Source organism: Onthophagus taurus, chromosome 11 (genome assembly GCF_036711975.1).
Source record: "Onthophagus taurus isolate NC chromosome 11, IU_Otau_3.0, whole genome shotgun sequence".
Lineage (NCBI taxonomy): Eukaryota > Metazoa > Arthropoda > Insecta > Coleoptera > Scarabaeidae > Onthophagus > Onthophagus taurus.
In genome coordinates this window covers 31,739,090-31,762,715 of record NC_091976.1, presented here as the reverse complement: position 1 = coordinate 31,762,715, position 23,626 = coordinate 31,739,090, and the positions used below count along the sequence as shown (strand labels likewise).

The 23,626-nt window shown below is 30.8% G+C and overlaps 2 protein-coding genes and 2 long non-coding RNA genes across 5 annotated transcripts in view; 2 read left to right on the top strand and 2 right to left on the bottom strand.

The window, feature by feature from the left end:
- LOC111421299 (neuroglobin-like) overlaps window positions 1-23,626 on the top strand; it is a 119,832-nt gene that overhangs the window by 11,586 nt on the left and 84,620 nt on the right. The gene's annotated exons all lie outside the window — the stretch shown is intronic.
- Window positions 12,157-12,567, top strand: LOC111423319 (bombyxin B-1 homolog). Its single transcript, XM_023056562.2, has 2 exons — window positions 12,157-12,316; window positions 12,377-12,567. Exons 1-2 carry the CDS (start codon window positions 12,157-12,159, stop codon window positions 12,565-12,567), a joined length of 351 nt encoding a protein of 116 aa, XP_022912330.2.
- Window positions 13,705-18,132, bottom strand: LOC111421587 (uncharacterized). The gene is made up of 2 exons (XR_002707219.2): window positions 17,825-18,132; window positions 13,705-17,757 (listed from the first exon to the last, which is right to left on the bottom strand). It is a non-coding gene; the product is annotated as an uncharacterized lncRNA (long non-coding RNA).
- Window positions 18,137-18,763, bottom strand: LOC139431816 (uncharacterized). Its single transcript, XR_011641853.1, has 3 exons — window positions 18,664-18,763; window positions 18,447-18,609; window positions 18,137-18,388 (listed from the first exon to the last, which is right to left on the bottom strand). It is a non-coding gene; the product is annotated as an uncharacterized lncRNA (long non-coding RNA).

Sequence of the window (23,626 nt, the reverse complement as noted above, 5' to 3'; positions counted from 1 at the left end):
TTTTATATTTGGCGTTTCCTAATTTTTGGGATTACGGACCAATCGTTATCTTCACGTTTAACGTATTACGAGATATTTATTTTGTTGGTGAAGTTGATCAAGAAATCAAAGAATGTGAAGTTTTTATCGAATACCAAGGATTATTAACATAAAAACGTACCATTAAAATTATTGATGTAAATAAAAAAATAACGCAAACATTGTTCTAAATCTCTCTAATTGATAATTGTTTGGTAATTAATCATATAATCCAATTTATGCTGACGTTGATTATCACATGATTAGTTCCCGGAATTAGTAGCTCGTAAATTTTAATGACAACTAATTCGAAGAGCATATAAAACCCAATTCAATTTCAAGATTTAAAACTTTTCCAGCGAATACATTTTGACCTCAAAAATTCGGTTCTATTCCTATGCAAATATCGAATGAATATTTTACGAGATGGCGAAAACGACTATATGGCACTTATTGCTAAAGAAACTCACGTAGCGTATGATGCGACAATTTCGTTTTAACTTGGAACCAAGTCGAAGGGGGTTTCGCTTACTTAAATTTATTCGCGGCTTCCACAGACAGATTGGTTTACGTTTTGAAAGCAGTGAGCAAACACTAATATGTTTGAAAATGTTTTTTGTTTTACAGATGTTGGAATACATAGTTGGAAAATTTCATCAAAGTTTATAGATGAGAAGAGATCGCGGTAATTAAAGCAAGGAACATTTGAATCAAAACTAAAATATGAATTGAATATGGATCATAAACTAAAATCTTTTAGCTTTAATTTAATTAGGTGCCTCTCAACTTCCAAAACCATATCTTAATATATGTTTAACAAAATAAATTGCTGTGCCTCTACTAATGTCACATTATTGGAGTAAATTAGTATCTGGGTTGCTAACCCCAAAGTAAATTCTAACTCCTCAATTACAATCTCTTTATAGTTACATGTAACACAAAGTCATGTATAGATAACATAATAATCATCGTAATAAGTTAATGATTCTCTGTCCTTGAAGGGTTGTTGTCCGACTTTAACAAATTTCATCAAATATCATGTTCCAATTGTAGTAAGGTGGTGAGAAAATGTTGCTAAAGTGCCAATCAAATGGTGCTCAAAGGAATTACGCCAAATGAAACATACTTTAGAAGCACTAGGGGTTATTAATCAGGTTACGAAAGATCAACCATCATTAGACATAAACAAACGATACAAGGAGGAATACCTAAGAAAAGTAACAGAAACCACATTACAGTATGGAAAGTAATAAAAAGAGAACGTATCGGAACGCAAGTCACCTCGAAAGATGGTAACATCACGTCTTTACCAGCATCGGTGAGCATACATCAGCAATGATTCCTCAGGCGAGTTGTCCATATAGTTTGCTCCAAAACAAGTCTTCCGCAGACAAAGATCGACGATAACTGCAGGGGTAAGCATTATCGACTCTTTTGATAAAAACTTTAAGATAGAAGCAGAGTTTTGAGACCTCAGTAAGGCGTTCGATACAGTTGACAACAAGATACTGTTGAAAAAGTTAAGCTACTACATCATAAGAGGCGTTACTAATAAAATAATCATATCTAATAGATCGTACACAATATACTGAGTAGAGCAATGGAAGATCCGGTGAAAGCGTGGTACATGTGGGTATTCCGCAGGGTTCAGTGGCCCTTTGCTATATATTACATACACCGACGTTGAAGAAAGAGAGTGGTCGACCGGGGGTTAGACTGGGATGGAACGAATGGTGGTGTAGGGAATGCAAAGAGACCAAGAGAGACGCTAGAAGGAAATTGAGACATTGGCAGGGAGGGGAGGTAGAGATAGATAGATATATAGAGGCCAGGAGAAAATACAAAGAAGAATGCAAGAAAAAGAAGAGGGAGCTAAAAAGATTAAGTAGTTGAAAGAGGTAAATGAGGTATGGAGATACTTAAAGAGGATGAGGAAGGGAGGAGAGGAAGTCAGCAGAGATATACAAATGACTGAATGGAGAACCTATTTCATGGGACTGTTGGGAGGGGTGGAAGAGAGAAGACTGGGATATGGGTTCGCGAAACATAATAAGATCGGGCGCACGTGAGGGCGATGGCAAAAAGAAAAGTTATGTTTGATGGCTTGGTAAAGAGCACAATGATGGGTACTAGGGTTGGCAAGGGAGACTCCAGGGTATGTAGTGAGTTAGGAGGTTAAGGTGGATGCAGTAAGAGTGGAAGCCGGGAGAAGAGCAGTGAAGTATGAGGAAATGATAGAAGCAAGACCGCATTGCAGGATCCTGAGAGAGTGCTGGAGGGAAATTAAGGAGAGGAGGCTCAACCATGGGCAAAGAGACAGGGAAGAATATTATAGAGAGTGGCACACTCACTGACTAGGATCGAAAATAGAAAAGCGGAAAGAGGTGAAATGTGGAGAGAGGGAGATAGGGACATAAAGAGGCAGGAAAGAAGGTCACAGATACGAGAAGGGAGATACAATGAAAGGTATGTTGAGATAGTGACAGACGAACTGCCAAAGTATTTGTTGGTGGAGGGGGATGATGAAGGGAAGAGATTGGTGGACAGATTCCGCTGTGGCAATGAGGAGAGGGGGAATAGGTACTGGGCGGACGATGTGGAGAAGTGCTGAGAGGGTGTAGTGAGCTAAGGGAGGAGGCAATGGACAGGAAGCAGATTTTGGGAGAGGGGGGCGAGGGCAAAAGTTGGATGAGGGAGGTGATGGGGGCGAGGAGGCGAAGGTGTGGAAAGGGGGAGGAGGGTAGAGGATCTGGAGGTACATATATAGATTGTATTATATTAGGAAAGGGTAAATAGTAAATATAAAAAAACAATAAAACGCTTATTATTATATATTACATACACGGATTTACTAAAAAACGTACAGGTAGCAATCACACTACAATATGCTGATGAAGTTCCAATATTACAGAAGAAGGTCTACACAGAAAAACTGTAATGTCAATGCAAAACGCAGAAATTTGGTTTAATAGCAATAGAGTCATGTTAAATAACATGCAGATTAACTACCACACAGATTATGAGGTTTTATTTCGCGACTTGAAGGGGAAAGAGAAACCGCAAAATTTCTGGGAATTGTATTAGATAATCTTACCTTTCAAAACCATTGTCCATAGTAGTCCGGTAAATTAAGATCAATAATCTACACTATCAGGGTATTAAACAGAACAGCAACGTATGAAGCGGCTCGAAGTGTTGCAACATACGGAATCCTTCTGTGGGGTACAAAACAAGAAGAAGCAGTAAGAGCTCTTTACAAATTAGAATTCTAAGGAAAGCTAGGAATATATTCAAAAGTAATATACTTACTATCAGAGCAGAATATATATTTGTGCGTATTATGTACGTACACGAGAGAAAGGACCAATGGGAGAAAGGATCCAATGTTCATTATTATGAAACTAGAAATGCAGAAGTGGTTCAACCACCTAAACATATTGGAGTTCATCTGTATGATAAATTACTAGAGAATATCAAACTAATGACACAGAAGACAATAGACTCTTTATCATGGTGTATTGTATTGCCTCGGCTAATGTTTTGTATTGACCGTAAGCGACCTCGTCTAATGTTTCTTTACTGCAGTAAATTGTAATTCCTCGGTTCCAATCTCTTTATCATGGTATATTGTACTGCCTCTGCCGCAAGCAACCTCGGCTAAACCTCCAAACTTGACGCATTTATCTCAAAAACCAAAAAGTTGGAACTTTCAACTTTTAATTTTGACATATTTGTCAACTTCATAAAAAATCCTTTAAAATGAGTCCAAACTCGACATATTTAACTTTAATATTAATGGAAATACAATCACTTCCGGTTTGAAACGTCAACGTCAATTTTGACATATTTGTCATCTTCATTAAAAAACTTTTAAAATGAGTCCAAAGATACTTATCTCACTTATCTCAGAAAACAAAAAAGTTGGAATAAAAAACATTAAACCCGAAGTTAGCAACAATGAAGATAGCAATTTAATTTTTAAATATTAATACCAACCTTAATTTTTACAAATATGATTAATAAATGAATCAACCTCAATATTGACATATTTGTAATCTTTATTAAAAATCCTTTAAAATGAGTACAAACATGACATATTTATCTTCAATAATACTGAAGTTATGGTCAACTTCCGGTTAAGAATGTCAACGTCAATTTTGACATATTTATAATGGTCGTGAAACTTCATTAATATTGAAGATAAATATGTTGTGTTTGTACTCGTTTTAAAGGATTTTTAATGAAGATTACAAATATGTCAAAATTGAGGTTGACATTTTAAACCTGAAATTAATTATCATATAATAGACAAATGGACTACTTCATGGTATCCTTTCATGATGTATTATTTATTAAAAAACTTTTAAAATGAGTTCAAAGATGACGCACTTATCTCAGAAAACAAAAAAGTTAGAATAAAAAACATTAAACCCGAAGTTAGCAACAATGAAGATAGCAATTTAATTTTTAAATATTAATACCAACCTTAATTTTTACAAATATGATTAATAAATGAATCAACCTCAATATTGACATATTTGTAATCTTCATTAAAAATCCTTTAAAATGAGTACAAACATGACATATTTATCTTCAATAATACTGAAGTTATGGTTAACTTCCGGTTAAGAATGTCAACGTCAATTTTGACATATTTATAATGGTCGTGAAACTTCATTAATATTGAAGATAAATATGTCGTGTTTGTACTCGTTTTAAAGGATTTTTAATGAAGATTACAAATATGTCAAAAATGAGGTTGACATTCTTAACCGGAAGTTGACCATAACTTCATTAATATTGAAGATAAATATGTCGTGTTTGTACTCATTTTAAAGGATTTTTTATGAAGATTACAAATATGTCAATATTGAGGTTGACATTTTAATTCTGAAGTTAGTTATCATATAATGGAAGTTTTATAACTGAAGTTAATCTAGTGTTAGTCACTTTTCCGCACTTTCTTTTTATTTTTAACGTGTTTTTGGGTCAAAAGTGATTTACAGAAACAACCTGCATGCTTGTATGTGTTTTGTGATAAAAATGGACAGACACCAAACAATTTTCAATAGTTTGAGCCAGTCTATTCTGAGAAGTCTTCTATGTTTAGAGAGATAAAAACGAAAATGCCGTTTTTCTTAACATTATTCATTTGTCGCTTAATCAAGTGATGCATAACGCGGTCCAATTAATAAGAACTTCTATAGAATTATTGGGAAATCAGTTAATATCATTTCAGTTGAAATTTATAATAGTATGGAAATACTAGTTAGCAAACTAGTTATAACTAATAACATTCAGAAAGCGCAGACTGGTTCGTTAGGAACTAAAAATTTCAGTACGTCCCAATTAAAAGTTCAACGTGAACTCGCGCAAACTGAGTTTAATTTAAAAAGACTGAGCTTGAATTGATATTTATGCGTGACCTTAAAGTTTGTTAATGTAAGGACTGGGTTAATTACTTAATTGTTGGATACAGTAACAAAATTGTATTAGATACTATTCGAATACGATTCTAAACTTTAAAATGGATGAATTTTGTAACTAAATAAAAAAACTAATTAGCTTGATTTAATAGATAAAGTAACGATCAATTATGTTATAAATGGATTAAACCATCCATCACTCCGTTATCGTATGCGTGTTGGTCATGTCAACGTCGTCGTCCTTAACAAGAATTAGGTTTTATCAAAGAAATCATCATTATAAGACATATAGCCACTCAATTTAATTGTCATCATCCGAATTGACACCAAGGGTAGAATACTAATTGATTTATTCCTCCCACAGCACAACTCTCCATGGTTAGAGATCAATAAGAGGTGTTATGCATCTAAATTAAGCTGCGTAACTCGATGCAGGCAACATTTATCGATTAAAACAATCGCGTGTGAGCATTCAACCGAAATTATTTGGTTCTAAAATATATAAATTTAGAACTCTTTTTATAAAAACTTACTAAATGTATATAGAAAATCTAAATCTTTCGTTATCGTATAAGCTTTAATTCTCCGTTGACGTTTACGAGGTTGAAACCGAGCTTTTGTAGATCAATACGGTTGCATCATGGTTCTCGTTTTTCCGCTACTTCACAATGTGAAGTTTGACTGGTATATGGGTAAATTTTTTTGGTTTTTTTGCTTTCCACACATTCTCATATCGGATATAACCCTGGATTTTACCTGCATGGCCGAGCAACTACCAGCATTTTACAAGTTACTATTAATCACTTTGACCTTTTATGTTCTAAATGACGCTTTTATTTTTTGTTTTACTGCAACCTTACTTTTATTGTCATCAAAAGCTTTTACACACAAGGTGAGAAAAAATTGTGATGTTACTTAATTGTTAGTATTAAAGGATTTAATTAACGTTTTAATACCATTAAGTCGATACTCGCGAGCTTGAATTTATAGGTCGCCTTCTAAAACAATTTGTACAGAAACCCGCTTAATTACCTACCGTGAAGTTCACAAATAAGGAGCCCCCGGTGTTCTATTCCAACGAGGAGGAGAGTGCCATTTGAGTTTTAGGGCTAATTAGGTCGCTGACAACAACAGGATGTACTTCAACTTTAAGAGAAATACCGAGTACATTTAGAAGTACAAATTATTATTTCAAAGTTTTGGATTAAATGACATAAAACGCAAAACTTTAAGATATAAGTCGAAGAAAACTTTTTTAAAACTGTCGTCGACTTCGCGCTCCATTATGCAAATGTCGCCCACATTTTTTTTAGGATTTATATTTCGCCAGTAAAAAAAAGTTCTTTTGTCAAAGAAAAATTGTTATTCAAACGTTTCATAAATCTTCTCCTCTTCGAAAAACATAAACGTAAAGGTTGAGCTCTTGTAGCCTGTTATTAAACTCCAGAGAAGGTATTTCAATAATAACCGGAGCGCGATTTCGTCGGAATTGCGTTTTAAGTTGCGTTTAAAAGTCAATTGAAGTTGTAAAGTTTTCCTTTATAAAATAGCCGTAAATATAAAGAAGGACTTGGGTTAAACGTGAACGTAACGTGACATCGTTCTCTTTATTTTCTGCGGTTTACGATACAATATACGACCTAGAGTCACTTAAAGCTGTATTTTCTAAACTGGTTGACATAGAAAAATTCTTTTATTTTAATGTGTTTTAAACATTTTTATAAGATTAAATAGTCTAGTTCTAGGTCTAGTGTTAGTTCTAGTTTTAATTGTTATTCAGCGCTAGATTGTTGTATTGTTGTATAAACCTGAATATTTCTAGTTTTAAGTCTAGTGTTAGTTCTAGTGATAGTGCTAGTGTTAGTTTTAGTTGTTATATAACGCTGGGTTGTTATATGTTTTTATCGAACTAAAGCTAGAACTAAGTAATAAGAAATTTAGAAAATCAATTCACTTTTGGAGCACGATAATGATTCTTTTTGTCCATCGAGAGTATTCATCCCATCTTGACTACCCCATTAGATGCCTAAAATACTACATGCTTACTTTTAAAGTGAGGTTGCTTCAAATTATACACAACCAGGTTGAAATTGTAAACACAAAATCAAAGACGTTTTTAATAAGTATCGTTGTAGTATTAAAAAATTCGTCATTGATGCATCTGAGAGCAAAAGTGTTAGGAAATAATGTGTAAAGGGTAAAATTTGCTACAACTTTTGTTGTAAAAGCTTTTCTGTATCATGCTCGGATTACCAATTTTTTTCCATTAGCAGCTTGTAAAACTGCGAATTCTTCTAATTTTCATATTTGCAAATATTTCTCCACATTGATGCATCTGAGAGCAAAAGTGTTAGGAAACAATGTGTAAAGGGCAAAATTTGCTATAACTTTTGTCGTAAAAGTTTTTCTGTATCATGCTCGGATTACCAATTTCTTCCATTAGCAGCTTGTAGAACTAGGAATTCTTCTAATTTTCATATTTTCGAATATTTCTCCACATTGATGCATCTGACAGCAAAAGTGTTAGGAAACAATGTGTAAAGAATAAAATTTGCTACAACTTTTCCTGTAAAAGTTTTTCTGTATCATGCTCGGATTACCGATTTCTTCCATTAGCTGCTTGTAAAACTACGAGTTCATCTAATTTTCATATTTTCGAATATTTCTCTACATTGATGCATCTGAGAGCAAAAGTGTTAGGAAACAATGTGTAAAGGGTAAAATTTGCTACAACTTTTGTTGTAAAAGTTTTTCAGTATCATGCTCGGATTACCGATTTCTTCCATTAGGAGCTTGTGGAACTACGAATTCTTCTAATTTTCATATTTTCGAATATTTCTCCATATTGATGGATTTGAGAGCATAAGTATTAGGAAACAATATGTAAAGGGTAAAATTTGCTACAACTTTTGTTGTAAAAATTTTTCTGTATCATGCTTGGATTACCGATTTCTTCCATTAGCAGCTTGTGGAACTACGAATTCTTCTAATTTTCATATTTTCGAATATTTCTCCATGTTTATGCATTTGAGAGCAAAAGTGTTAGGAAACAATGTGTAAAGGGCAAAATTTGCTACAACTTTTATTCTAAAAGTTTTTCTGTATTATGCTCGGATTACCGATTTCTTCCATTAGCTGCTTGTAAAACTACGAATTCATCTAATTTTCATATTTGCAAATATTTCTCCACATTGATGCATCTGAGAGCAAAAGTGTTAGGAAATAATGTGTAAAGAGTAAAATTTGCTACAACTTTTGTTCTAAAAGTTTTTTTGTATCATGCTCGGATTACCGATTTCTTCTATTAGGAGCTTGTGGAACTACGAATTCTTCTAATTTTCATATTTTCGAATATTTCTCCATATTGATGGATTTGACAGCAAAAGTATTAGGAAACAATATGTAAAGGGTAAAATTTGCTACAACTTTTGTTGTAAAAATTTTTCTGTATCATGCTCGGATTACCGATTTCTTCCATTAGCAGCTTGTAAAACTACGAATACTTCTAATTTTCATATTTTCGAATATTTCTCCACATTGATGCATCTGACAGCAAAAGTGTTAGGAAATAATGTGTAAAGGGTAAAATTTGCTACAACTTTTCCTGTAAAAGTTTTTCTGTATCATGTTCGGATTACCGATTTCTTCCATTAGCTGCTTGTAAAACTACGAATTCATCTAATTTTCATATTTGCAAATATTTCTCCACATTGATGCATCTGAGAGCAAAAGTGTTAGGAAATAATGTGTAAAGGGTAAAATTTGCTACAACTTTTGTTGTAAAAGTTTTTCTGTATCATGCTCGGATCACCGATTTCTTCCATTAGCTGCTTGTAAAATTACGAATTCATCTAATTTTCATATTTTCGAATATTTCTACACATTGATGCATCTGACAGCAAAAGTGTTAGGAAACAATATGTAAAAGGCAAAATTTGCTACAACTTTTGTTGTAAAAATTTTTCTGTATCATGCTCGGATCACCGATTTCTTCCATTAGCTGCTTGTAAAATTACGAATTCATCTAATTTTCATATTTTCGAATATTTCTCCACATTGATGCATCTGAGAGCAAAAGTGTTAAGAAGTAATTTGTAAAGGGTAAAATTTGCTACAACTTTTGTTGTAAAAAATTTTCTGTATCTTGCTTGGATTACCGATTTCTTCCATTAGCAGCTTGTGGAACTACGAATTCTTCTAATTTTCATATTTTCGAATATTTCTCCACATTGATGCATCCAAGAGCAAAAGTGTTACAATATAATGTGTAAAGGGTAAAATTTGCTACAACTTTTGTTCTAAAAGTTTTTTTCTATTATGCTCGGATTACCGATTTCTTCCATTAGGAGCTTGTGGAACTACGAATTCTTCTAATTTTCATATTTTCGAATATTTCTCCACATTGATGCATCTGAGAGCAAAAGTGTTAGGAAACAATGTGTGAAGGGTAAAATTTGCTACAACTTTTGTTGTAAACATTTTTCTCTATCATGCTCGGATTACCGATTTCTTCCATTAGCTGCTTGTAAAACTACGAATTCATCTAATTTTCATATTTTCGAATATTTCTCCACATTGATGCATCTGAGAGCAAAAGTGTTAGGAAATAATGTGTAAAGGGTAAAATTTGTTACAACTTTTGTTGTAAAAATTTTTCTGTATCATGCTTGGATTACCGATTTCTTCCATTAGGAGCTTGTGGAACTACGAATTCCTCTAATTTTCATATTTTCGAATATTTCTCCATATTGATGCATCTGAGAGCAAAAGTGTTAGGAAACAATGTGTAAAGGGTAAAATTTGCTACAACTTTTGTTGTAAAAATTTTTCTGTATCATGTTCGGATTACCGATTTCTTCCATTAGCAACTTGTAAAACTACGAATTCTTCTAATTTTCATATTTTCGAGTATTTCTCCACATTGATGCATCTGAGAGCAAAAGTGTTAGGATATAATGTGTAAAGGGTAAAATTTGCTACAACTTTTGTTCTAAAAGTTTTTCTGTATCATGCTCGGATTACTGATTTCTTCCACATTGATGGATTTGAGAGCAGTGTTAGGAAACAAGTAAAGTGTAAAGTGCATGGAATACCGATTTCTTCCTTCTTGTTCTTCTTCTAGTTACTTCTCCTAGTTCTTCTAGAACTTCTAGAAGTAGCACAAAACCTAGAACTAGAACCATTCGGGTTTAGCCGTCTTGAGTGACGTGCGGCTAAATCCGAATGTTTCTAGTTCTAGTGTTAGTTCTAGTTTTGCGCTAGAACTAAGACAAGATCTAGAACTAGAATCATTCGGGTTTAGTCGTATTAAGTGTCGCACGGCTAAACCCGAATGTTTCTAGTTCTAGGTCTAGTGTTAATTCTAGTTATTACTTAATTCTAGCACTAAGCTGTTGTATACTTTGAACCACTAACTTGTTTCTGAACACTACCACTGTAACCTTCTTCTCTAGTTAATTTTAATTTTAGTTAATACATTGGCCCACTTTTACCACCTCCTGATAAATTTATCCGATAGATAAATCCAGTTCTTAGCCAATGAGAGCGCTTAAAATCGTCGTAACCATGGCAACTATCCTCTAGATAGTTTATCAGGAGGATGGTAAAAGTGGGCCTAATTACAATAAAACGAGAAGCAATTATGTAAATAATAAGTTTAAAAATAAGTGTAAAATTTTTATTTCTTACGATAAAAATAAGAAGGATTGTACCAAAACGTTACCCTTAATTGTTATTGGCCGGACTCCAATTTGAAGTTGGAAGAGCTGATATTTCTGTAAGATATTTTCAATAATCCCCTGAAATGATCTCGTTTTCGTTCCATTACTTTCTGAATATTTTCCCGGTTACTGTTCCAAGAAAAGGGGCGCATAAAAGGACAATTTGCATGTCATTTGCACATCTACAAAAGGCTAATCGTCCGGTTGGGAAACATTTTAAAATTTACCATCGAAGAAGAAAAAAGTTACGAATTAAAGCAATTCCAGAAACAAACATTTAAGTTCCAATCTATTTCGGTTTCTCAATCGTTAAAATATCTCGTATTCGGAACATAAATCGGAACGTTGATTCACTTGAGTTGAAGTTTTACTTTGCAACCAATTAAGAATCTTATTGATAACTTGGAATATTGCCAGATATTGACGTTTCAAAGTTTATTCGTTTTGAAACTTTTTATTTCTCTTAATTTTTTATTACTATCATTTTGATGGAATAATAGAAGCGTTTCACAACTAAGATGTGACTGAAAATGTTCCCAACGTTTTAGGTGGTTATATACCCAAATGATTTTCATGCTTTACTGGTTAACACTAAGACATTTCATAGTTTAGACAGCTTGAATTATGTAAATTTGTTCACTGAAATCTGAGGAGAATAAATAAAACAAATTTCTTTAATTCTTCTAAATTCTTAATTTCGATTAAATAATTTTATCAATAAGATTTCATTTTAAAAATTTATTTTTAAACAGCTTTAATTAAAATATTAGAACTTAATGAATCACGAAATATGTTAATTTGAATATGTTAATATCTGTGAATATTTTAAATCTTAATTAAGTTGTTTTGCGGAAACACCCCGGATATATAAAGGGTTTAATCTGAGTACGAAATCACTCTAACACAACAAATTCATCTAAAATCAACCATTAACCTCAACGGTAAGTAAAAATTTTAATAAAACATCAATTTAAAGCTTGAAAACGTTTTAGATGGCTTCTAAAGTATGGTTTTTCACTTTGGTCGTACTAACATTCGTCGTTTTGTCGAGTGGTCGTGGTGGAAAACGAATCAAAGTGTGTGGAGACCAGCTAGGTAGAGCTTTGCAACTTGTTTGCGATTCCAAGTACTACGGAAAACGAGCACTCGAAAGTAAATACGAAACGCTTTTAATTGGACTCTTATTGACCTAAGAATTTATTTTTATTGTAGACGAATTAAAAGATTTCCTGATTATCTACGACGACTCAAACGGTGATGAACGGGATCATTTTCCTTTTTATAACCCGAATGGAAAATATAAAACGTTATTCAACAGAGAGTTATCTACAAGAGGTGTTGTTGAGGAATGTTGTCATAATGCTTGTACTTTTGATATGCTGAGTTTGTATTGCGAACGATAAACGATAAGGATTTTTTTAATATTTAGTATATTTTGTCAATTATATCTGAAAAATTAATAAATTGCAATGAAATGAAAGTTATACTTAATTACTTTTAATACGCGCTAAAGCATGATTTTTTGATCATCTTTTAGAATTTATTTCTCAAAAACAAATGGAGACAGCAACAAACGAATTGATGTATTAAATTTACTATTTAATTCTAAATAAATCTAGCAAATTTTGTATCTTCACTTTTATTAATCACGGAGATAAAAATTTTTTAGTTTAACCTTGTAATAACATATCAATATACAAAACGATTTTTTCGATCATCTTTTCGAACTTATTTCTCAAGAACAAATTGAGATAGCAACAAACGGGTTAATGCATTAAATTCACCATGTAATTCTAAATAAATATGTATAATTTGGTATCTTCACTTTTATTAATCTCTAAGATACAAAGTTTTAAATTTATACTTATACGTCAACTCAAATCAAGTGTTTTAATAATCTTTGGGATTTTATTTCTCAAGAACTAATAAAGACTTTAACAAACGGATCGATGCATTAAATTCACTGTTTAATTCTGAATATATCCACCAAATTTCGCATCTTCACTTTTATTAATCACGAAGATACGCATTTTTTAGGTTAATCTTGTAATAATATGTTAACACTAATCAATTTTTTCGATCATCTTTTGGGATTTATTTCTCAAGAACAAATTGAGATAGCAACAAACGGGTTGATGCAGTAAATTCACCATGTAATTCTAAATAAATATGTATAATTTGGTATATTCACTTTTATTAATCTCTAAGATACCAAGGTTTAAACTTATACTTATACGTCAACTCAAATCAAGTTTTTTAATTATCTTTGGGAATTTATTTCTCAAGAACTAATAGAGACTTTAACAAACGGGTTGATGCATTAAATTTACTATTTAATTCTGAATAAATCCACCGAATTTTGCATCTTCACTTTTATTAATCACGGAGATACGCATTTTTTAGGTTAATCTTGTAATAAGTCGTTAACACAAATCAATTTTTTCGATCATCTTTTGGAATTTATTTCTCAAGAACAAATTGAGATAGCAACAAACGGGTTGATGCATTAAATTCACCATGTAATTCTAAATAAATATGTATAATTTGGTATCTTCACTTTTATTAATCTCTAAGATACAAAGTTTTAAATTTATACTTATACGTCAACTCAAATCAAGTTTTTTAATAATCTTTGGGATTTTATTTCTCAAGAACTAATAGAGACTTTAACAAACGAGTTGATGCATTAAATTCACTATTTAATTCTGAATGAATCCACCAAATTTTGCATCTTCACCTTTATTAATCACGAAGATACGCATTTTTTAGGTTAATCTTGTAATAATACGTTAACACAAATCAATTTTTTCGATCATCTTTTGGAATTTATTTCTCAAGAACAAATGGAGATAGCAACAAACGGGTTGATGCATTAAATTCACCATGTAATTCTAAATAAATATGTATAATTTGGTATCTTCACTTTTATTAATCTCTAAGACACAAAGTTTTAAATTTATACTTATACGTCAACTCAAATCAAGTTTTTTAGTAATCTTTGGGAATTTATTTCTCATGAACTAATAAAGACTTTAACAAACGGGTTGATACATTAAATTCGCTATTTAATTCTGAATAAATCCACCAAATTTCGCATCTTTACTTTTATTAATCACGAAGATACGCATTTTTTAGGTTAATATTGTAATAATACATTAACACAAATCAATTTTTTCGATCATCTTTTGGAATTTATTTCTCAAGAACGAATTGAGATAGCAACAAATGGATTAATGCATTAAATTCACCATGTAATTCTAAATAAATATGTATAATTTGGTATCTTCACTTTTATTAATCTCTAAGATACAAAGTTTTAAATTTACACTTATACGTCAACTCAAATCAAGTTTTTTAATAACCTTTGTGATTTTATTTCTCAAGAACTAATAGAGACTTTAACAAACGGGTTGATGCATTAAATTCACTATTTAATTCTGAATAAATCCACGAAATTTCTCATCTTTACTTTTATTAATCACGGAGATACACATTTTTTAGGTTAATCTTGTAATAATTCGTTAACACAAATCAATTTTTTCGATCATCTTTTGGGATTTATTTCTCAAGAACAAATTGAGATAGCAACAAACGGGTTGATGCATTAAATTCACCATATAATTCTAAATAAATATGTGTAATTTGGTATCTTCACTTTTATTAATTTGTAAGATACAAAGTTTTAAATTTATACTTATACGTTAACTCAAATCAAGTTTTTTAGTAATCTTTGGGAATTTATTTCTCAAGAACTAATAGAGACTTTAACAAACGGGTTTATGCATTAAATTCACTATTTAATTCTGAATAAATCCACCAATTTTTGCATCTTCATTTTTATTAATCACGGAGATACGCATTTTTTAGGTTAATCTTGTAATAATATGTTAACACAAATCAATTTTTTCGATCATCTTTTAGGATTTATTTCTCAAGAACAAATTGAGATAGCAACAAACGGATTGATGCATTAAATTCACCATGTAATTCTAAATAAATATGTATAATTTGGTATCTTCACTTTTATTAATCTCTAAGATACAAAGTTTTAAATTTATACTTATACGTCAACTCAAATCAAGTTTTTTAATAATCTTTGGGATTTTATTTCTCAAGAACTAATAAAAACTTTAACAAACGGGTTGATGCATTAAATTCACTATTTAATTCTGAATAAATCCACCAAATTTTGCATCTTCACTTTTATTAATCACGAAGATACGCATTTTTTAGGTTAATCTTGTAATAATATGTTAACACAAATCAATTTTTTCAATCATCTTTTGGGATTTATTTCTCAAGAACAAATTGAGATAGCAACAAACGGATTAATGCATTAAATTCACCATGTAATTCTAAATAAATATGTATAATTTGGTATCTTCACTTTTATTAATCTCTAAGATACAAAGTTTTAAATTTATACTTATACGTCAACTCAAATCAAGTTTTTTAATAATCTTTGGGATTTTATTTCTCAAGAACTAATAGAGACTTTAACTAACGGGTTGATGCATTAAATTCACTATTTAATTCTGAATAAATCCACCAAATTTTGCATCTTTACTTTTATTAATCACGGAGATACACATTTTTTAGGTTAATCTTGTAATAATACGTTAACACAAATCAATTTTTTCGATCATCTTTTGGAATTTATTTCTCAAGAACGAAATGAGATAGCAACAAACGGGTTGATGCATTAAATTCACCATGTAATTCTAAATAAATATGTATAATTTGGTATCTTCACTTTTATTAATCTTTAAGATACAAAGTTTTAAATTTATACTTATACGTCAACTCAAATCAAGTTTTTTAATAATCTTTGGGATTTTATTTCTCAAGAACTAATAGAGACTTTAACAAACGAGTTGATGCATTAAATTCACTATTTAATTCTGAATAAATCTACCAAATTTTACATCTTCACTTTTATTAATCACGGAGATACGCATTTTTTAGGTTAATCTTGTAATAATACGTTAACACAAATCAATTTTTTCAATCATCTTTTGGAATATATTTCTCAAGAACAAATAGAGATAGCAACAAACGGGTTGATGCATTAAATTCACCATGTAATTCTAAATAAATATGTATAATTTGGTATCTTCACTTTCATTAATCTCTAAGATACAAAGTTTTAAATTTATACTTATACGTCAACTCAAATCAAGTTTTTTAATAATCTTTGAGATTTTATTTCTCAAGAACCAATAGAGACTTTAACAAACGAGTTGATGCATTAAATTCACTATTTAATTCTGAATAAATCTACCAAATTTTGCATCTTCACTTTTATTAATCACGGTGATACGCATTTTTTAGGTTAATCTTGTAATAATTCGTTAACACAAATCAATTTTTTCGATCATCTTTTGGGATTTATTTCTCAAGAACAAATAGAGATAGCAACAAACGGTTTGATGCATTAAATTCACCATGTAATTCTAAATAAATATGTATAATTTGGTATCTTCACTTTTATTAATCTCTAAGATACAAAGTTTTAAATTTATACTTATACGTCAACTCAAATCAAGTTTTTTAATAATCTTTGGGATTTTATTTCTCAAGAACTAATAGAGACTTTAACAAACGGATTGATGCATTAAATTCACTATTTAATTCTGAATAAATGTACCAAATTTTGCATCTTCACTTTTATTAATCACGCAGATACGCATTTTTTAGGTTAATCTTGTAATAATTCGTTAAGACAAATCAATTTTTTCGATCATCTTTTGGAATTTATTTCTCAAGAACAAATTGAGACAACAAAAAACGGGTTGATGCATTAAATTCACCATGTAATTCTAAATAAATAAGTATAATTTGGTATCTTCACTTTTATTAATCTCTAAGATACAAAGTTTTAAATTTATACTTATACGTCAACTCAAATCAAGTTTTTTAATAATCTTTGGGATTTTATTTCTCAAGAACTAATAAATACTTTAACAAACGGGTTGATGCATTAAATTCACTATTTAATTCTGAATAAATCCACCAAATTTTGCATCTTCACCTTTATTAATCACGCAGATACGCATTTTTTAGGTTAATCTTGTAATAATACGTTAACACAAATCAATTTTTTCGATCATCTTTTGGGAGTTATTTCTCAAGAACAAATTGAGATACCAACAAACGGGTTGATGCATTAAATTCACCATGTAATTCTAAATAAATATGTATAATTTAGTATCTTCACTTTCATTAATCTCTAAGATACAAAGTTTTAAATTTATACTTATACGTCAACTCAAATCAAGTTTTTTAATAATCTTTGAGATTTTATTTCTCAAGAACTAATAAAGACTTTAACAAACGGGTTGATGCATTAAATTCACTATTTAATTCTGAATAAATCCACCAAATTTTGCATCTTTACTTTTATTAATCACGGAGATACGCCTTTTTTAGGTTAATCTTATAATAATATGTTAACACAAATCAATTTCACTTGCAATACTCCTGAATATCTTGTAGGGTACATTCATTGTAACAACACGTATCCGCAATACCTTCTCTACGGTGACGAATCAGAGAATTATATTTATTTTCTGAATTCATATTTTCCATGAAATCTAAAATAAGATCGTAGTAAATTTGGAAATTACAAGATAAATATTCTGAGGAAAGTATTATACTTACTGTGGTCATAAATACTTCTCTTTTGCGGATGATACTTGTCACAAACATTCGCCACTAGTTCAGCCAATGCGTATCCACAAACTCGATACCGCTTTTCTGAAGTCCCAACAGTAATCACAATGGAAATTATTAGCAATAATTTAAACACCATCATTTTTACTTCCATTTTTAACATTAATAATAACAATAAATAACATTTTCTTTTATACTCCACTAACAATCAAGTCACAAGATAACCTCTGTTGATTTTAAATTGTAATCTATTGATTTACGTTTAAAATTTAATTGTGTTTATGACTTTACAATCTAATATAAACAAAAAAGCAAATTAAATTTATTTTTAGGAAAAAATTTTAATTAAACAAAACAATACAACAATAATAATAGTTCATTAAATTCATTAAAAACCACAATATGATAACAAAGTGCCGCGAGAACAAGATCGTTTACAACATTCATCAGCAACTTGTCTTGAAATAAAACTTTTTTTTAATTTTAATTTATTTTCATATTCTTCTAAATATTCATTTTCAGAAAATTTTGTTAAAATATCTTGTAAAGAACCTAAAATGTTTGAATATTTTTGTGATTTTATCGATTACAAAAAATTAATGTTACTTACTGGCTTTGTTAATCGTTCGTTTTTCTGTATAAACTGATTGGCAAACAAACGATAATAATTCGCTTAGATGGTCACCACACGCTTGGTAACTTTCCATTGTATAACTATTTGAAAAGTAAGCGATTATTATTAAAACGCTGATCCATAACTTTGTCGAAACCATCTAAAAAATGAGACGCAAAACTAATCAAATAAACATCTATTTTAAAATGTTTACTTTTATGAATTGAATTATAATAGATCTTCTTGTTAGGAAATTAATCTATCGTTTATTGTATTTTACAAGATTAAACTCTTTATATAGTCCCATTTAATTTACGTGGTGTTTGTGTAGGTATACCAGGGAAGTGAGACATATTCAAATCGATTTAGCACGTGTCATAATACGCTTAACGGTTCGTTAGTATTTGCTATGTTTGCGAATTTCTCACGCAAGCATCTAAACGGATTAAAATATATTCTCATTAAATTTATTTTTTTAATTAAATACGATTTTAAGTAGAAACATTCTAGTTTTTAAGTTATTTCTTAAGGTTTTGATTAATCCATGCAATTACTTTGAGTGTGCTGCATGCAATTTAGAGCTAGTAGTTTGATCTTTTAATTATTGACATGAATGAAGCAAGAAACGGATTAAATAAATATAGATACTAAACAGAAATAAGAAGAACTAAAAAGAGGATGGGTAAAGAGTTATTGTGAAGGCAAGAAGAGAATACGAAAAGAGTATGGGCAGAAAAGGTACTAGGAAGAGAAAAAGAAGATTGGCAATAGAAAAAAGAGACTAAACAGAAGCTAGAAAGAGGAAAAAATCATTGGTAGTAGAAGAAAGAGTTTGGATAGATACTGGAAAGGCATGATGAAGAATGGTAATAGATAGAGAATAGCAAGTTTTGAAAATGACAAGTAATAGAAGAAAGAAAAAAAGGTTGAAAATAGAATAATGATACAGTGTAGAGAAGGAGCGTCAGAGAGACTGGAGTGGAGGAACTTGGCAAAGAATAAGAAGACTGAAATGACAGAAACTAGTAAGTGAAAATATATTGGGTAAAAAAATTGAGACTGAAGGGAACCTGTAAAGGCAAGAAAGGAACTGGACAGAAAAGAGAAGGATTCGACAGAATATGCAATGAGAAGAAAAAAGACTGGACAGAAAAGAGAGAGATAACTGCCCGGGAGGGAGTTGATATAGAATAGAAAAAAATCATTGGTGGTAGAAGAAAGAGATTGAATAGACACTGGAAAGGCATGATGAAGAATGGTAATAGCCTTCAAAGAAAATAGAACGAAAACAGACCGGTAATAGAATGTAAAGGTATAAAGGACATAGATATGGAAGAAGAAAACTTGAAAAAGATTAGTAATCGTAGAAAAAGATTGGACAGAAGTTGAAAATAGGAAAATGGTACCCGCAGAAGAAGCGATGGGGTCTTCTGAGAGACAAAAAGGCATGAAACGTACTAGACAGAGAATAGGAAGTTTTGGAAATGACCAGTAATAGAAGAAAGAAAAAAAAGTCAGAAAGAGAACAAAGATACAGGGTAGAGAGGGAGCTTCAGAGAAACTGTACAGGCAACAGAGGGACTTTGCAGAGAATAAGAAGACTGGAATGAGTGATAAAAGAAGAATGAGATTAAAGAGAAACTAGTAAAAAAGTAAAAAAAAATTGAGACTGAAGAGAACCTGTAAAGGCAAGATTAGAACTGGACAAAGAAGAGAAGGATTCGACGGAATATGCAATGAGAAGAAAAAAGACTGAACAGAAAAGAGAGATAACTGCCTGGAAGGGAGTTGACATAGAATAGAAAAAAATCATTGGTAGTAGAAGAATGAGATTGAATAGACACTGGAAAGGCGTGATGAAGAATGGTAATAGAAGAAATACTAAACAGAAATTAAAACGAGATTAAGAGATTGGGTGAAAGAAAGGAGAAAGAAAGAGTCTTCAAAGAAAATACAGTAAAAACAGACCAGTAATAGAATGTAAAGGTATAAAGGGTAATCGTAGAAAAAGATTGATAGTATTTAGCTCTCTATCAACAATATCAAGTCTTTTGCCAGCAGCATGGGGCTTTCTATGAAGATCTAAACTTCTACAAAGACCAAGTGATCTTCTGCAAGCTGTAACTACTCTTCTTCAAGCAGTATCTAGCTTTCTATGATGATACAAGCAGTATCTTATTGTACACAAGCACTAAGTAATTTTCTGCAAGCAGTATCTAATCTTCCATTGATAGTATTTAGTTCTCTACCAACAACGTCTTATCTTCTGCTAGCAGTATCTAGCTATCTATGACGATACAAGCAGTATTTTGTTGTTCACAAGCACTAAGTGATCTTTTGCCAGCAGTATGTAGCTTTGTTTGAGGATACAAGTATTATCTTGTTGTCCACAAGCTCTAAGTGATTGCTGATTTTCTGAAAGCAATCACTACTCTTCCATTGATAGTATTTAGCCGTCTATCAACAATATTAAGTCTTCTGCCGGCAGTGTGGGACTTTCTATGAAGATCTAAACTTTTACAAAGACCAAGTGATCTTCTATCAGTAGTATTTAGCCTTTTATGAAGATACAAGCAGTATCTTGTTGTTCACAAGCACTAAATGGTCTATATAAATGGTATCGGGACTCCTCCGATCCCTAGCCGTATATTTTCCGCCAATATCTCACATCCACCCCCAAACAGCATCACCACCGATTTACCAGCATTAAGAGTAAATCCTCCTGCAACCTGCGGGGAGCGTCTTCATAATTCCTTGGTTCAAACTATACATACAGTTGTAAATGATCTGCATACATATGATAATCTACATGCCTTAACTGACATGGAAGTTGTGATGTGTGCTCCTTTAGAAGATCACCGGTTAAAGCTGTCATGGTGCTATGTTTCTGACATTCTAGCAATATGTCATTTACTTTGATTCATATAGTTGCTTAAAGATAACTTTTTCAAAAACTTTAGACAAAATTCCTTCGCCTCTACAGGGTTTGATATCTTAGGAACAGGCTTGAGTAAAGACGTCATCCAGCTCTTAGGAAATATAGAATATGCAATACAAACATTAATTAAATGAACAATGTACGGCAATATGTGAGGCAAACACAACCCCATCATGGACACATTAATGCCATCACAACCAGCTGCCTTGGATGATAGTACATTTAACACATCAATGTCGCTAATTAATTTTAAGTTAAAGTTATTATCGGAGATTAATCCGCGTGGCAAAGCATCATATGAGAAAGGCGAACCAGAGCAAACAACAGGGAAATAGGCTTATATATCACTTATATGTTGATCTCCATTTTCTATAATTTTCGAATCTATTAGCAAAGTTTTTCTTTCCAAGGTTTTATGAGTGATTAGCTGTGCCATAGACGTACGTGAAGTGCTTGCTGCAGCTTTATTCTGCTGAAACCCGTCAGTGATCATCATCAGCTAACGCTCGAAATTAACCACCACAGTGTGGCCGTTTTCCTCAAAGAAATAGGGTTGTCTTTGAAGCTGTCTTACAAACTACAGCCCAAATTGTTAGACCTTTGGACTATGAATTGGGCCATGAGAAAAAACATTCAAATTTAAAGGAAATTGACGCTATGTGTCAGGATCACATATTATATTTTAACTAAACTTGAGCAGCAAAAGACCGATCTCCCTCGTTCAAAATCGTCAGGTCTCACTATCCGACCCTGCAAGAAGACTAAAGAAAGAATGTTACTAGACTGGTAACTGAAGGCTATGAAGGAAATGGAAGGAAATTTACAGTTTCTTTAGTACCGTTTTTCAGAAAATTTTATTAATATTATCATACAGTTTTTATATCATATCATAAACTAGAGTCTTCAAGCTTTAATTTAATATATACATCATATCATTACCATTAAAAATAGAGATGATATGATTTTTTGAAAATTTGACGTTATTTTGTTTTTGTAAATTTGACAGTGTTTTCTTTAGTACCGTTTTTCAGGAAATTTTATTAATATTATCATACAGTTTTTATATCATATCATAAACTATAGTCTTCAAGCTTTAATTTAATATATACATCATATCATTACCATTAAAAATAGAGATGATATGATTTTTTGAAAATTTGACGTTATTTTGTTTTTGCAAATTTGACAGTGTTTTCTTTAGTACCGTTTTTCAGGAAATTTTATTAATATTATCATACAGTTTTTATATCATATCATAAACTAGAGTCTTCAATCTTTAATTTAACATATACATGATATCATTACCATTAAAAATAGAGATGATATGATTTTTTGAAAATTTGACGTTATTTTGTTTTTGCAAATTTGACAGTGTTTTCTTTAGTACCGTTTTTCAGGAAATTTTATTAATATTATCATACAGTTTTTATATCATATCATAAACTAGAGTCTTCAAGCTTTAATTTAATATATACATCATATCATTACCATTAAAAATAGAGATGATATGATTTTTTGAAAATTTGACGTTATTTTGTTTTTGCAAATTTGACAGTGTTTTCTTTAGTACCGTTTTTCAGGAAATTTTATTAATATTATCATACAGTTTTTATATCATATCATAAACTATAGTCTTCAAGCTTTAATTTAATATATACATCATATCATTAGTATTAAGAATAGAGATGATATGATTTTTTGAAAATTTGACGTTATTTTGTTTTTGCAAATTTGACAGTGTTTTCTTTAGTACCGTTTTTCAGGAAATTTTATTAATATTATCATACAGTTTTTATATCATATCATAAACTAGAGTCTTCAAGCTTTAATTTAACATATACATGATATCATTACCATTAAAAATAGAGATGATATGATTTTTTAAAAATTTGACGTTATTTTGTTTTTGCAAATTTGACAGTGTTTTCTTTAGTACCGTTTTTCAGGAAATTTTATTAATATTATCATACAGTTTTTATATCATATCATAAACTAGAGTCTTCAAGCTTTAATTTAATATATACATCATATCATTACCATTAAAAATAGAGATGATATGATTTTTTGAAAATTTGACGTTATTTTGTTTTTGCAAATTTGACAGTGTTTTCTTTAGTACCGTTTTTCAGGAAATTTTATTAATATTATCATACAGTTTTTATATCATATCATGAACTAGAGTCTTCAAGCTTTAATTTAACATATACATGATATCATTACCATTAAAAATAGAGATGAT